The 15822-nt window shown below is 37.8% G+C and overlaps 1 protein-coding gene across 20 annotated transcripts in view; it reads left to right on the forward strand.

Moving 5' to 3' along the window:
- LOC119508506 (protocadherin gamma-C4) overlaps positions 1 to 15822 on the forward strand; it is a 179762-nt gene that overhangs the window by 113290 nt on the left and 50650 nt on the right. Inside the window, exon 1 of one of the 20 annotated variants that reach the window (XM_037802128.1) lies at positions 2552 to 5825. The exons of the other annotated variants lie outside the window; for them this stretch is intronic. Coding sequence (XP_037658056.1) covers positions 3423 to 5825 — 2403 coding nt within the window. The 5' untranslated portion in view covers positions 2552 to 3422. Of the gene's footprint in view, positions 1 to 2551; positions 5826 to 15822 lie in introns of those variants that run through there. 20 annotated transcript variants of the gene reach the window in all.

Here is a 15822-nt window from a genome sequence, read left to right on the forward strand (position 1 = left end):
AAAGCATTGCTGGAAACTAACTTTATTTAGGCACAACTCATTTAGAGCTAGGGCAATGAATAGTCATGGCCCTTAGACTGTATCTCAAAGATCAGTGATATCAACTATGCTTCTAGTCTGAGCTGAATAGATCTCATTAAATAGTTGTTGAATGAATGAATGAACAAATGAATGTGCTCTGGGGATTGCCTGGTACCAGTATTCTATGTTTTAAGATGTAGTATGATAGAAAGAGCAGAAAACATCCTGTGAGACCTTTGACAACTTATTTAATCTTTTTGGGCTTTAGCAAAATAGGGGTAATAATATCCAATTTTAAAGGGATAACGTATAAGTTGTCTGGTTCATAATAGATTCTTAAATTAAGAATAGCCACTTTTTATTGTTTATAGAAAAAGAAGTCATATTTTCAATGCTAACACACTTGAAATTCTTTTGGGAAAAGTAGTAATGATTTGTATGCTTCTCTTGTTGATACAATGGAATGAACTGTGGATGGAAACAAACTTTTCTAAAATTTCTGCAAAAGGTAGTTTAAAGACACATTCTTGACTAAGAAATCACATTTCAGACCACAAAAGATGGGAGAAAGATTGTTTAGGATGGGATAATTTTATGAGTAAATGTTGGTTTATCTCTGTCTGAACCATAAAGTAACCTAAACAAGGGTTCTTTGAAACTTCTTATTTTAAAAGAGCAGTTTCCCCAGTGGAATTACTAGGTGGATTTAACTGGAAAATGAATTACCAAAATCTAAAGGTTGGAGTTACTTAGTTTTGGCCATATGAGAGTTTTAGCTAATAGTTGAGCAAAATACCAATCTTAGCTTAGGATATTTGTTGGTAAGTTTTTTCTGAGAGTAACTGGACAATGGGTTTGGATGTTTGTATTTCTTTTGGTTCCAGTAATGAAATTATGTCATCAGTATCAAAGATTCTGCTTGTCTTCCTATGTGTCATGGCAGGGGGGTATGCATTCACCTTGTCTAATAAATTAAGCAATGTGTTCATCTATAACTTAAAAGAACCTAAGTCCCCCGCTGATTTAGAGTACCTAAAATTGGAATTTAATATGTCAGCAGACACTCTTCTCCCACTTTCATTATAGAAGAGATATTATGCTCCTCAAACAATGATAGCATAGGAACCTTGATAAGTCACTACAACTTGACTTTTAGATCATTTTTAAATGAATTAGAAAGCTGATGATAAATGAGTGGGCTATGCCACAGTTTTCACAGTGATGTGTAACAGATTATAGCTGTAATTGAAAAATTCTTGTGAAATAACTGTTTTTTCCTCATGCAAGATATCCAGTTCAAAAAAGCAAATGCATAATTATGAAGAGATGTTGATCAAATCAGTGAGTCTGTATTTTAGGAAAGAGACATGTTTACTCTCTAATGTTATACTTCAAGTTCAGTGTTAGGAAACCATACCTAATGAAAAATTAGCAATAACAGAGCACACTTTTATAACAGTATTAAAATACTGGTAGCAAAAGATACCCTATGGCAAAGGTGATTGGAAAAAAATATTTTATAGAGGATGAAGTGTCTGGATGCCATATGGTAAGAGTTCTGGTTCATGAAAATGTGAAGAAATTGTCATGGAACCATGGAGTCAAACAAAATAATTCATCTAAATGAAAAAGAAACCGCTACTTCCACGATTTCTCTTAGAGAAGTCGTACAAAGATCTACCATGTGTAATATCTTTTTAAACTCATTTTATTGTGAAATTTAACATATATACATAACAGTGATAACTTTCAAAGTATGATTTAACAAGTAGTTAGAGAGCAAATTTCAAAGAATGTTATGGGTTACAGTTCCACAATTTGTTATTTCCTTACTGTGAAATATAACATATATAGAGAAAGGTGATAACTTTCAAAGTACAATTTAACAAGTACTTATACAGATAATTCCAAAGAATGTTATGGGTTACAGTTCTACAGTTTCAGTTATTTCCTTATTGTGAAATGTGAGATACATACAGAAAGGTGATAACTTTCAAAGTACAATTTAATGAGTAGATATAGAGTAAATCTCAAAGAATGTTATGGGTTACAATTCCACCATTTCAGTTATTTCCATTTAGCTATTCTAACATCCTAGCATCTAAAAATATTTATAAAAGGATTCAGTATTCATAATCCTTTGTTAAATCCTATCTTGTCTGTTGCTACCCTTTCCTCTTGTTTAATTACTTTCTTGATCTCCAGAGGTGTCTAGGCAGTGACCACCCTAACTTGTTTATATTGAAAAGGGGTGTTGACATTATGGGGAAGGGGGTGCATCTGGTTGATGTTCTTAAAGAGGCTATTGTCTCTGGGTTTTAGGACTTGTCTGGCATAGGAACACATGTGGATTTAAGTTTCTGAGAGAGAAACTTAGTGAGTGAAATTTTTATATAATCACAGATAGGGACCTAGGTATTTCAGGACTTCTGTTGGTTAGGGCTTGGCATACTGTGGCCATTTGGGATATCTAGCTGAAGCTTGCATTACTGTGTGTAATATCTTTGAGGACAGGTGTAATTTCCTAATTCGTCTTTAAGTCTCTGAAGCATTTCACACAGTGGTTTGCACACCTTCATATTAATCACTAAAGACTGTCTATTCAGTGATTAGAAAGTGGTCTTGGAAAAGGGAATCACAGTACAAAACCAATTATTTTACATATGCTTTCCCTCTGTGCAAACCCCTAATAAGGACCAATACTCTGACTTATGTACATAAAATGTACATAAAGCTAAGGGACTTGACATTTGTTGAATTTGGAAAATAAATGCCTCAGTCCATAATATTTCCGTATTGTGAAACCTCTTAGATGCTTCCCATATATTAGCTCCCAAAGATTCAGCCAACATTTCATCCTGAGACTGTGCTATATGAAAAAAAAAAAAAAAGCTTTCCCTCCAAAAAAAAAAAAAAATCTTAGCATAAAAATGCTCTTAAACATCAAGAAGAAATAAAAAGCAGTGTTCAAATTTGGGAAACACCGAGGAAATAAATTTCTCGGAAAAATTAATTGCGTGAACAAGATTGTTCTAGTGCCTTTCAACTCACAAATTGCTCTCACCTCTCCAGAACCTCCCTAGCGCTGTTTTCTTCAGGTTGCAGTTCTAGAGTAGGGACTCAGAGCGCCGCTGTTGGCCAGTGTGGAAACAGAACTAAGTGAGGAGGTCCTCTAAGGTTCCAGCTTAGTGGCTTTCCTAAGCATACAGAGTTCAAAACTGAAAGCAGATCCCACATCCGGAACACTCCTGTGGTGTGTGACTCTGGGTTTTCAAATCTCGATCCAGAACATACGGATTCACTGGCATTCGCTCTACTGCTTCTTGGCTGGAGACTCTAGAATCCAAAGATAGTTTGAAAAGGACCATATCTGGGCTGGAGCAGCAGCAACTGTGGAAGAGATGGGGAACAACTCTGGATGCAGGGGCTGGAAAGGACCAAGGCAAGTACTGTTTCCCTTCCTGCTGTTTTTGTCCTGTGGGGCATTCTCTGATCAGATCTGCTATTCTATCCCTGAGGAGCTGCCCAAGGGCTCAGTGGTGGGAAACCTTTCTACGGATCTGAGTCTCAGAGTCCAAGACTTACCCTCTCGCAAGCTGCGAATTAATGATGGGAAAAAATACTTTACATTGAGTGAGGAAAGCGGAGACTTACTTGTGAATGACAGAATGGATCGGGAGCAGATATGTCCCCCAAATAGAGTGTGCACTATAAGTTTAGAAATGGTAGTTGAAAATCCTTTCAATGTTTTTCACATTAACATAAAGATTCAGGACGTGAACGATAATGCTCCCCGCTTCAGCAGGAATGTTATTAAATTAAATATCTCTGAGTCCACCTTGCCTGGAGCAAGATTTGCAATAGAACCTGCACAAGATCCTGATGTTGGAAGCAATTCCTTACAAAATTACCACCTTAGCAACAACTCTGAATTTGTCTTCGAAGTAAAAGAGACTAACAGTGGAAAGAAATATGTTGAACTTGTGTTAGAGAAGCCACTAGACCGGGAAAGGCAGAGGTCCCACAGCTTGGTCCTGACAGCCTTGGATGGCGGGGACCCTCCCTTAAGCAGCACGGCTCAGATCCTGATCCTGGTGGTTGATGCCAACGATAACCCCCCGGTGTTCAGCCAAGACGTGTACAGAGTCAGCCTTCAGGAAAACGTGCCTCCAGGCACCTCGGTACTGAGGGTGAGGGCTACAGACCAGGACGAGGGCGTCAATGCCGAGGTCTCGTATGCTTTTGCAGCCCAGAGTGCTCATATCCAATTCAGTCTCGATCACGATAGTGGAGAAATGCAAACTTTAAGTACACTGGATTTCGAAGAGATAAAAAAATATTCCATGGTTTTGGAAGCGAGGGACAAGGGTGGACTGGTTGCCCAGTGCACTGTTGAGGTCGAAATTCTGGACGATAACGACAATGTTCCAGAGGTGATTCTTACTTCTGTTTCCACAATGATTCCCGAAGATTCTGTATCCCGGACAGTAATCGCTCTGTTTAAAACACAGGATCTAGATTCCGGAGAAAACGGGGAGGTCACATGTCGAATACAACAAAATGTACCTTTCACAATTGAATCTTCCTCCAAAAATTACTACAAACTGGTAACAGACGGGGCCCTGGACCGGGAGCAGACTCCGGAATATAACGTCACCATCACGGCCACAGACATGGGGAAGCCGCCCCTCTCCTCCAGCACAAGCGTCATCCTGCAAATCGGTGACGTCAACGACAACGCGCCTATTTTCCACCAGGCCTCCTACGTGGTCCACGTGGCAGAAAACAACCCGCTCGGCGCCTCTATAGCTCAAGTCTGCGCCTCCGACCCCGACTTGGGCCCCAACGGCCGCGTCTCCTACTCCATCGTGGCCAGCGACCTGGGGCCGCAGGCGCTGTCGTCCTACGTGTCTGTGAGCGCGCACAGCGGGGTGGTGTTCGCGCAGCGCGCCTTCGACCACGAGCAGCTGCGCGCCTTCGAGCTCACGCTGCAGGCCCGCGACCAGGGCTCGCCCGCACTCAGCGCCAACGTCAGCCTGCGCGTGTTGGTGGGCGACCGCAACGACAACGCGCCGAGGGTGCTGTACCCGGCGCTGGGGCCCGACGGCTCGGCGCTCTTCGACATGGTGCCTCTCGCCGCGCAGCCCGGCTACCTGGTCACCAAGGTGGTGGCGGTGGACGCCGACTCTGGACACAACGCCTGGCTGTCCTACCACGTGCTGCAGGCCAGCGAGCCCGGGCTCTTCAGCCTGGGGCTGCGCACCGGCGAGGTGCGCACGGCTCGCGCATTGGGCGAAAGGAATGCGGCCCACCAGCGCCTGCTGGTCGCTGTGTGCGATGGCGGACAGCCGCCCCTCTCGGCCACCGCCACTCTGCACCTAGTCTTCGCCGACAGCCTGCAAGAAGCGCTGTCAGACCTCAGAGACACTGCAAAGTTACATTCTGAATCCAAAACTAATTTCTATCTGGTGGTCGCCTTGGCTTTAGTTTCTGTTTTATTCTTCCTGACTGCGTTATTTGTGCTCATTTTGAGGTGCCAGAGACTTCAAAACGGCCCTGTCTTGGATTCTTTCCCCAGAGATCTCTATCCCACTCAAGCCCCCAAGCTTCTGGGTAACTGTAACTCTATGGTGCCATATTCCCACCAGGTGTGTGCTGCTCCCACGAATCCAGGGCTGAGTGAATTCACTTTTTTGAAGCCCTCCTCCTTGGGACTGAATAACAGCCTCACTGCGGAAATTCCGTGTGGGAAAGAGGGTGAGCCTGATGATTCTGATTGCTTGGACCAGAATCCACCCTCCAAGGTGAGAAATTCTTGATGAAACTATGTCCAATCGCAAGCAGGTTTTCTTACAGCATGAAATACTTTCAGAGATCTCAGGCAAGAGCATTTCAGGCAGCAAGACCTGAAAAAGATGCGAAAACTTTGGCAAAGTGAGCTTGAGGGACGTTAGAGATGACAGGACTATCAGATGGGCCTTGTAGGTCCTGGTAACATGTTTTAATTCTATTTTATCACTTTACTTTGATATTCAAATTGTGTTGTTCCAAATAAAGGGGGAAATAATAATTCAACCCACTGTTGGGTTAAAAGGAAATGATGGGAAGAAGGAAATTCAAACATTATCAAAACTTTTCTCTGACTGTTGGTGTGTACCATTTTTAAACCCTGAGATAAAAGAAGTAAATTTCTGTCAATTTTTAAAATTGTTTTCCATATTCTCTTGAATTTTTTTTTAATCCTTATAATACAGAAGATGCACATTAACAACTCTGAGACACTGTTTATCACTTATTCAGTTCATGACCTCTCACTGCAAAAAGACATTCTGGCTGATAAAGTTAGTCTATCATTTCAATAAATCTAAGAATAAGACTAATGGATGTTGCTAGACCCAAACCTTGAAAATTACTGTGCAACTGAAGAACTTCTCATGACTAGGTGTTCTTATCTTCCTACTCTGAACTTTGCTCCTAAACTAGATTATGAGAACTGCCAAAAGTAAGGCTGTGTTTTGTTCCCATACCCATGTGCAAACCGTTGTTCTCTATAGTACAATCAGAGGCTTGGGAAATTAGGCCAATTCAAGCACTTTAAGTGAGTTTGAGCTTGCACAGAATGCTGGATATGGACTATTCCTTGTACAAAGGGATCCAAATAATGTTAGCATAGTATTTTATTGAACTAGCAGTTTACAAACGCTTCAAAAACTATAGTAACAATTGCATATGAAACTCCACATTATATAATTATGTATTTCACTGTCAGTGATACATTGACTATTTGACTGACAGGAAAATGCTAGTAATTTGGAAGTTTGCAATAACACCACCCCCTCCCAAAAGGAAAAGGAAACAATTACCTTTGGGAAGGCAAAATTAGGTAAAGCAGGTAATATGAAAAGAGTGAAAAGAGAACAAGTAAGTCATGAGAAAAAGAATATTAGTAGGGGGATGCATAAAAGTGTGTCTGGTTATTCTGATTGGTTAGTCTGATTGGTTCTTATTGGCATGGATTCTGTGGTCTACCTAAGATGTTAATTTTATTATAATATTATTTGGGTGTTGGTCTCTAAAAAGAATTCAGCAAGTCAAATAATCTGACATCTCCAACATGGATTCTGATACTCAATGGAAGAGTTTGATAAAGCTTGGAATCCAAGAAAAGGCAAACATTGGAGAGAAGTATGTGTGACTTGCTTGCATATACTGATTCTATTTTGTGTAGTACTTTGCTCTGGCAGTATATTAGGGGAGGCAGTGGATATTCCTGGTAAGCAAAGAACACTTATTTGACATGAGTTGAGTCTTCTTTTCTATTTACATTTTTTAAAAATTGAGGTATAATTTACACACACATAGATTTTTGCATGTGGTGTGAGGGAGCAATTTAATGAAGTAGGATTGAGGTTTTTTTTTTTGACCCCATGTGGTTGCCCAGTTTTTCTTTGACACCCTTGTTGAAAATCACTTGGCAGATACATGTGATATATTTGTTTACCCCTTTCTCAATATCACACTGTCTTGATTATTGCAGCTTCATAGCAAGTCTTGAAGTCAGGTTAATTAAACCCTCCAACTTTTTCTTCTTTATCAAGATTTGACTATTCTTGGTTCTTTGTTTTTCCAAGTAAACTAAAATCATCTCATCAATTTCTGGGAGCAGGGAAAGCCTGCTGGGATTTTGAATGGGATTGCATTGAACGAATTTTTTTGGGGGGGGAGGGGAGATCATCATCTTAAACAATATTGAAACTTTCAATCCATGAGCATGGTATAGCTTTCCTTGGTCTTTAATTTCTCTGACATAGTTTGTAGTTTTCAGTATAGAGGTCTTATATATCTTTTATTAAATTATCTACATATTTGATTTTTTGATGTTATTGTAAATGTTATTTTTTTAAAACTTCCCTTTTCTAATTGTTCTTTGCTATTATACAGAAAAACTATTGATTTTTGTATATCCCATACTCTTTGGGAAAGTAAGAGGCCCAAGGTGGCTCTATTCTCACACTGCAGGGTGGTTCCTTCTGTCTCATACCCTAAGCCTAAGGCATTTCTACATAAAAGCAGGCTTCCTCTCTCTGGCATATATAGGTTGGAGGGCCCACCTGAGAATAGAATGAATGCTGGTGTCTGCCCCAAGTCTAATAGTGGGCTGTTACTTAATTCATTCATCATATGTATATTAATTAACTGCCTACTTTACACAAGGCACTGTCCGAGGTGCCAAGAATGCAGCAGTGAAGAAAGCAAATGTAATTCCTGCCTTAATAATGGGCTCCCATTCTAAGATATGACCTTTAACAAGTCTGATAATGCTCCAAAGGAGAAATTCAAGGGTGCTAAGGGTGCTTCTATTAGGGAAGCCTGGCCTAGTCTAATAGCTTAGGGAAATCTGCTTTCAGGAAGTGACTTGTGTGGTAAGATCTGAAGGATGAATAGAAATTAGCTAGGTAACAAGGAAAGTAAAATGGTCAGGCAGAGGGAACAGCATGTGCAAGGATCCAAAAGAAAGAAAAGGTATGACTTGTTTGAGCAATTGAGAAGGCTAGGGGAGCTGTAAATGAAAAATAAATAGATGAGGCTAGTGAGGTAGACAGGGCCTTGCCAAGGCATATTGAAGATTTTCTTTTAAGTACCCCTTGTACTTAGAAGCCATTGAGAAGTTTTAAGCAGAGTGACAAGATATAATTAATATTTAAAATATCACTCTGTTTGTTTGTGGAGAATGGGCTTATCAGGGTTACAAATGGAAGCAGGGAGAGCAGATGGGAGATTATGTAATATTCCTTGTAAGAAATTATGCTGACTTGGATTAAAGGTGAGGCAGTGGAGATAGAAATAAATGAATGGATTGGAGACATATTTAGGAAATAGATTCAACAGGACTCAGTAATAGGATGAGTGGAATGTAAACACCACGAGGGCAGAGATTGTTTTTGTTTATTACATCCCTCAGTGTCTGGCAAGATTGATGTCTGGAAAATGGTAGATCGTCAATAAAATATTGATGACTGAATAAATATCATAGGTGTAGGAGAGTGAAGATTAACAATGATTTCCAAGTTTCTGAGTTAAGGAAGTGGATGGGCAGAGGTGCCACTTGGTGAAATGGGGGAAGACTAGAGAAGGGAAGATTTAAGAAATACCATGAGTTGAGTTGTACATATCTTAAGTCTTAAGATATTTAAGACTTAAGCACAGAGAGAACTTCACTGTGTCCAATACATACTCAACCCACTCAGCAGACCAGTCCTGGTGTCCAATTCTTTTCTGAATCTAGAATTCTGTTTTAATTATAAACTTAGTAGACTAATTTGTGTGTGTGTGTGTGTGTGTGTGTTTGTTTGTTTAATTTTCTATCACCAAATTGTAGGCTTTTTGTGGAGACTTTTAAGCTCATTTCTTCTTCACCATCTGGTTTTGGGTTACTATCAGTAAATGACAAAGAATGTTGAGGATAAAAGATGCATAGCAATCATAAAAAAACTTGTTAGATTTTTAATAGTGTGAATATACTTGGAAACTTGTATACCTACATATCCTTAATAAATACCCTGTAGAGTCCTCAGTAACCATGTAAAGAAGATACTACTTTTCTTTGGCTTTTGTCTGATATATATTTGTTTCTTCATCTATTTATTAGCTCTACCCTCCCCCCAACCCTCCCACCCTACCAACACAAATATAAGTTCCTTGAAGGCAAAGTTTTATTTTATTTCCACTACTGTATTTGTAAGGACCAGAGCAATGCTTGGCACATGTTAAGCTCTTAGTAAATATTTCTTAATGTAATTGACATTTAAAGTTGAAACCAATAATATTATTAATGGTAGAATTTTCTCCCTGGACGTATAGAAATGTCCCATATCTTGATAGAGGAGTGGGTTATATAGGTATATACGTTTGTCAAAACTCATCGAACTTAAGATCCTTTCATTTCACTGTATATAAATTTTACTTCCATTTAAAAAGAAATTCAAGACAAGAAAAGATCAGCTTCCACACACCACCCTACCACCCCGCCTCCTCAGCTTGCTTCCAGACTCATCCCCAAGAGATCAATAACTGGTTATGTTACTGTTAATAGCTGGGTTTGTATATTTTATAGCATTTCAATCTCAATGCAAATGTGTATGTATGTGTTTTTCTGCACAACAGAATTCATTTTACAATATATGTATATGTGTGTTTGTGTGTACGTATGTGTATGTATATATAGAGAGATAGATAGATACTATTCTGCAACTTGCTTTTTCTACTTAACAGTATCTCAGGGACACCTTCCCTTTTGCATCCTTTTAGGTCTGTCATCTACTTTAATCTTAGTAATTTTCTTTTATTTATTTTTGAATAAGTAATACATTTACAGGGTTCAAAAATCAAAACCATGTAACAGGTATATATTGAGAAGTCTCACATTCATCCCTATGCTACTCCTGCCCCACCCCTGTTTCCTCCTGCCCCCGTAAGTAAAAGTTTTGTAGTTTCTTAACTATCCTTTCAGCATTCCTTTATGCAAATATAGGCAAATATGGATATATATTTCTATTTTGCCACCTTCTTTTGCCACCAAAAAAGATATACTGTGTACTACTCTGTACCGTACTTTCTTCACTCACAATATAACCTTTTAAAATCTTTCCATATTAATACATAGAAATCTTCCTATTTTTGAATAGCTGTTTAGCAATTCATTGTGCTAGTCCTCTATAAATGGAATTTATAAGTGGAGTTGATGGGTCAAAAAATAAATAGATTTGTAATTTTGATAAGTATCTTTACAGGAAGTTTTCTTTTTAATTTTTATTTTGAAATTATTTCAAAATTTCAGAAGAATTGCAAGAATTGTACAAAGAACTGTATATTCTTTACCCAGATTCAGCTATTTCATCACTTTGTATTTTATCATTCTCTCTCTGTATATAATGTAAATGATATTATATAAAACTCAGAGTAATTACAAAAAGTACGTTCAATCCACAATAACATGATCAGTGACCAATCACATCACTTCTTTCAATATCTGTCAATGATTGGTCATTATGCGTCTTTTATTCAGTTCATGCACAGATAATAAGGTAGTTGTGTTGTCTGCTCCTCTCCTAGTAAACCCACATGACATTCTACAAAAGTGGGTAGAAGGAATTGGCCAACAAAGGTGAAAGTGCAGGCAAAAAAATAAAGCCCCCCAAAGTGGCAATGCAGGAAGTGTAATTTGGATCAAACATAGAGTTATATAAAAGAAATTGCTGAGAATGTTGACACTACTGCCATTTAAGAGAATCTGAAAATGAAGCCAAAGGAACTTAGTGAAGGTGAACTTACTAATAAAAATGAAGAAAGCGGTTGTGATGAAAAGGATGAAAATGTCCCAGAGAAAGTGATGCCATCAAAAAACTTCACATTAGAGGAGCTCTAAATATCTCAGAGATATTTTCTGACATTAAAGCTCAAAGGATAAGAGTTGGAGGCTAATCCAAGTTTCGAAGGAGTATGACAATTTGCTGAGGCATAGAAAAAGTGCTTGCTCTGTATCCTTTTATTTGATAAGAAAAAGCCAAGCACTGTTCAAACCACTCTTGAGAATATTTTGCAAAGAAATAAAATACTTTAATTCTCAATGTTTCTAATGTTTTAAATTATACCGTACCAAATAAATATTAGCTTTACTGTTTTTTCACTTAGCTATACTTGGTTTAATAATTCAATTTTATTGGGATATATTCGCATATCAGGCAGTCATGTAAAGAGTACAATCAATTGTTCACAGTACCACCAGTTGTGCGTCCATCACCAAAATTAATTTTTCAACATTTGCACTACCACACACACAAAAGTAATAGGAATAAAAATTAAAGTGAAAAAGGACAATTAAAGTAACAAAGAACACTGGGTGCCTTTTTTTTTTTTTTTTTTGCCCCCGTTTTTCTACTCATCCATCCATACACTGGACAAAGGGGAATGTGATCCACATGGCTTTCCCAATCACATTGTTACCCCTCATAAGCTACATTTTTATACAATCATCTTCAAGAGTCTTGGGTTCTGGGTTGTAGTTTGATAGTTTCAGGTATTTACTGCTAGCTATTCCAATTCATTAAATTCATTAGAACTTAAAAAGGGTTGTCTGTATTGTGTGTAAGAGTGCCCACCAGAGTGACCTCTCGGCTCCTTTTGGAATCTCTCAGCCACTGAAACATTTCATTTCATTTCACATCCCCCTTTTGGTCAAGAAGATGTTCTCCATCCCACGATGCCAGGTCCAAATTCCTCCCTGGGAGTCCTATCCCACACTGCCAGGGGTATTTACACCCCTGGGTGTCAGATCCCACGTGGTGGGGTCAGTGATTTCATCTGCCAAGTCGGCTTAGCTAGAGAGAGAGGGCCACATCTGAGCAACAAAGAGGCAATCATGAGGAGACACTCAGGAACAGTTATAAGCAGGCCTAGCCTCTTCTTTGCAGTAACAGTCTTCCCAAGGGCAAGTCCCGTGACTGAGGGCTCAGCCCATCAAACTACCAGTCCCCAACGTCTGTGAGCACATAGCAGCCATCGAGGTGGGGAAACCAAATACCCCTGCATTCTCCCCCAGCAATGTTCACATTAGTGGTAGCATACAATATTTCTCTTTTTGTGCCTGGCGTATTTCACTCAGCATCATGTCTTCAAGGTTCATCCAAGTTGTCATGTGTTTCATGACATCGTTCCTTCTTACTGCTGCATAGTATTCCATTGTGTGTATATACCACATTTTATTTATCCACTCATCTGTTGAAGGACACTTGGTTTGTTTCCATGTCTTGGCAATTGTGGATAATGCTTGTATGAACATTGGCGTGCAGATATCTGTTTACGTCACTGCTTTCAGATCTTCCGGATATATACCGAGAAGTGCAATTGCTGGATCGAAGGGTAACTCTTATCTAGTTTTCTAAGGAACTGCCAGACTGTCTTCCAGAGTGGCTGAACCATTATACAGTCCCACCAACAATGAATAAGAGTTCCAATTTCTCCACATCCCCTCCAGCATTTGTAGTTTCCTGTTTGTTTAGTGGCAGCCATTCTAATTGGTGTGAGATGCTATCTCATTGTGGTCTTAATTTGCATCTCTCCAATAGCTAGTGAAGCTGAACATTTTTTCATGTGTTTCTTGGCCATTTGTATTTCCCCTTCAGAGAACTGTCTCTTCATATCTTTTGCCCATTTTATAATTGGGCTGTCTGTACTATTGTCATTGAGTTGTAGGATTTCTTTATATATGCAAGATATCAATCTTTTGTCAGATACATGGTTTCCAAAAAATTTTTCCCATGGAGTTGGCTGCCTCTTCACCTTTTTGACAAATTCCTGTGAGGTACAGAAACTTCTAAGCTTGAGGAGTTCCCGTTTATCTATTTTTCCCTTTGTTGCTTGTGCTTTGAGTGTCTACTTACCTATACTTTTATAACCAACGGTAGAGTTTTTAATGTAAAAATTTTTAGAAGTCATGGAAAAAGTGTAATGTTTCCCATTGATTATTAAGATCAATTTACACAGTTTCAGCTTGCATGGTCATTTTTACAGCACCACAGTACTGTGCAAAGTGAGAACTTCCTACTTTCTAAAACTTTCTAATTAACTTTATTGAGGTATAAATTACATACAATAAGATGCATCTTTTAAAAGTATACAGTTCATGTAATCCAATAGACTTGATTCTTGATGATGATCGTGTAACTATATAGCTTTTATCGTGTGACTGTGTGATTGTAAAACCTTGTGACTGACACTCCCTTTATCCAGTGTATGGGCAGATGAGTAATAACATACAGACAAAAATATATAAATAATAGAGGTGATAAGGGGTATAAGATGTTTTGGGTGTTCTTTTTATTTTTTTTCTTTATTTTGGAGTAATGAAAATATTCTAAAGTTGATTGTGGTGATGAATGCACAGCTATATGATCGTACTGTGAGCCATTGATTGTATACTTTAATGGATTATATGGTGTGTGACTATATCTCAATAAAATTGCATTTAAAAAATGTACAGTTCAATGAATTTTGATAAATGTTTACACCTGTGTAACCATCACAACGATCAAGATACAGAACCTTTATATGATCTTCAAAAGTTCCATCATGCCCTTTGTAATCAACTCTCCACATCCCCAGTTCCAGGCACTGATATGCTTTCTGTCACTATAGATTAGTTTGCGTCTTCCAGAATTTCATCTAAATTGAACCGTACAACATGTACTCTTTCATGTCTGCCTTCTTTTGTTCAGCATATTTTTGAAATTCATCTATGATATTGGATATATCATAGCTTGTTCCTTTCTATTCTTGAGCAGTTTGGCATTGTATGGCTATATACCAATGTGTTGATACATTCACCTAATGATAGACATTTGTGTTGTTTCCAGTTTGGTGCTACTCTGAGTTAAATTGTCATGAACATTCAGGTATAAGTTTTTTTGCATGTGGACATATGCTTTTCTATTGGATAATTGGATAAATATATAAAAGTAGAATTGCTGGGTCATATGAAATGGGAGATGTATGTTTAACTTTATAAAAAGCTGCAAAACTATTTCTCAAAATGGTAATATCACTTTACCTTCCCACTTTCTCACTAATGCTTTCTATTGTCAATTTTTAAAATTTTAGCTATTTTAGAGGTTGTTTAATAGTATCTCATTGTGGTTTTAATTTGTGTTTCCTTGTTGATTAAAGATATTGAGCATCTTTTCATGTGCTAATTGGATATTTGTATATTTTCTTAAAGTGTATGCTCAAATTTTTTTGCTCTTTTTAAATTAAGCTGTTTGTCTTAAAATTGAGTTATGAGCTTTTTTTTTTAACATAGTCTGGATCCAAATTCTTTGTCAGATGTATGTGTTGTTGATATTTTATCACAGTCTGTGACTTGATTTTTCATTTTTTAAATGGTGTCTCTTGAAGAGCATAAGTTTACATCTTTATAAACCCCACTTTATCCATATTTTTCTTTTATGGTGTGTACTTCTTACATCCTACTTAAGATGGACTTACTGGCATTTGCAAAGTTGTGATGATTTTCTCCTATATTTTGCCGAGAAGTTTTATAGTTTTACCATTTACAATTTAGTCTGTAATTCATTTAAGAATTTTTAACATGAATGGTAGTAAATTTTGTCAAGTGCTTTTCTACACATATAGAGATGATCATATGGTTTTTCTTTTGTAGCCTCTTACTATGATAAATTATACAGTTTGGTTTTTGAATGTTTAGCCAACCTTTCACTTTTAGAATATACCCGACTTTGTCATAATTTAGTATCTTTCTTTAATATTGCTGCATTGAATTTGTTAACATTATGTAAAAGATTTTTGCATCTATGTTTATTAAGGATATTAGTCTGTAGTTTCCTTATAATTTCTTTGTCTGGCTTATTCTTAGGATAATGCTAGCTTCATAAAATTAGGTGGGAACTGTTTCCTCCTCCTCTATTTTCTGAAATGAGTTTGTATAGGATTGGCATTTTTTCTTTATTAAGTGTTTGATAGAATTCACCAGTGAAGCCAACTGGATCTGGAGTTTTCTTTGTGGGAATGTTTTAAAATATGAATTCAATTTCTTTAACAGCTATAGAGCTATTCAGCTTTCCTGCTTTTTATTGTGTCCATTTTGGTAAATTATGGATTTCAAGGAATTTGTCCATTTCCTCCAATTTATTGTCATAAAGTTGCTCATAATATTCCCTTATTATAATTTTAATATCTGTAGGATCTGTAGTGTTGTCCCTGTTTCATTTGTGATACTGGTAGTTTGTG

Source organism: Choloepus didactylus, chromosome 13 (genome assembly GCF_015220235.1).
Source record: "Choloepus didactylus isolate mChoDid1 chromosome 13, mChoDid1.pri, whole genome shotgun sequence".
Taxonomy (NCBI): domain Eukaryota; kingdom Metazoa; phylum Chordata; class Mammalia; order Pilosa; family Megalonychidae; genus Choloepus; species Choloepus didactylus.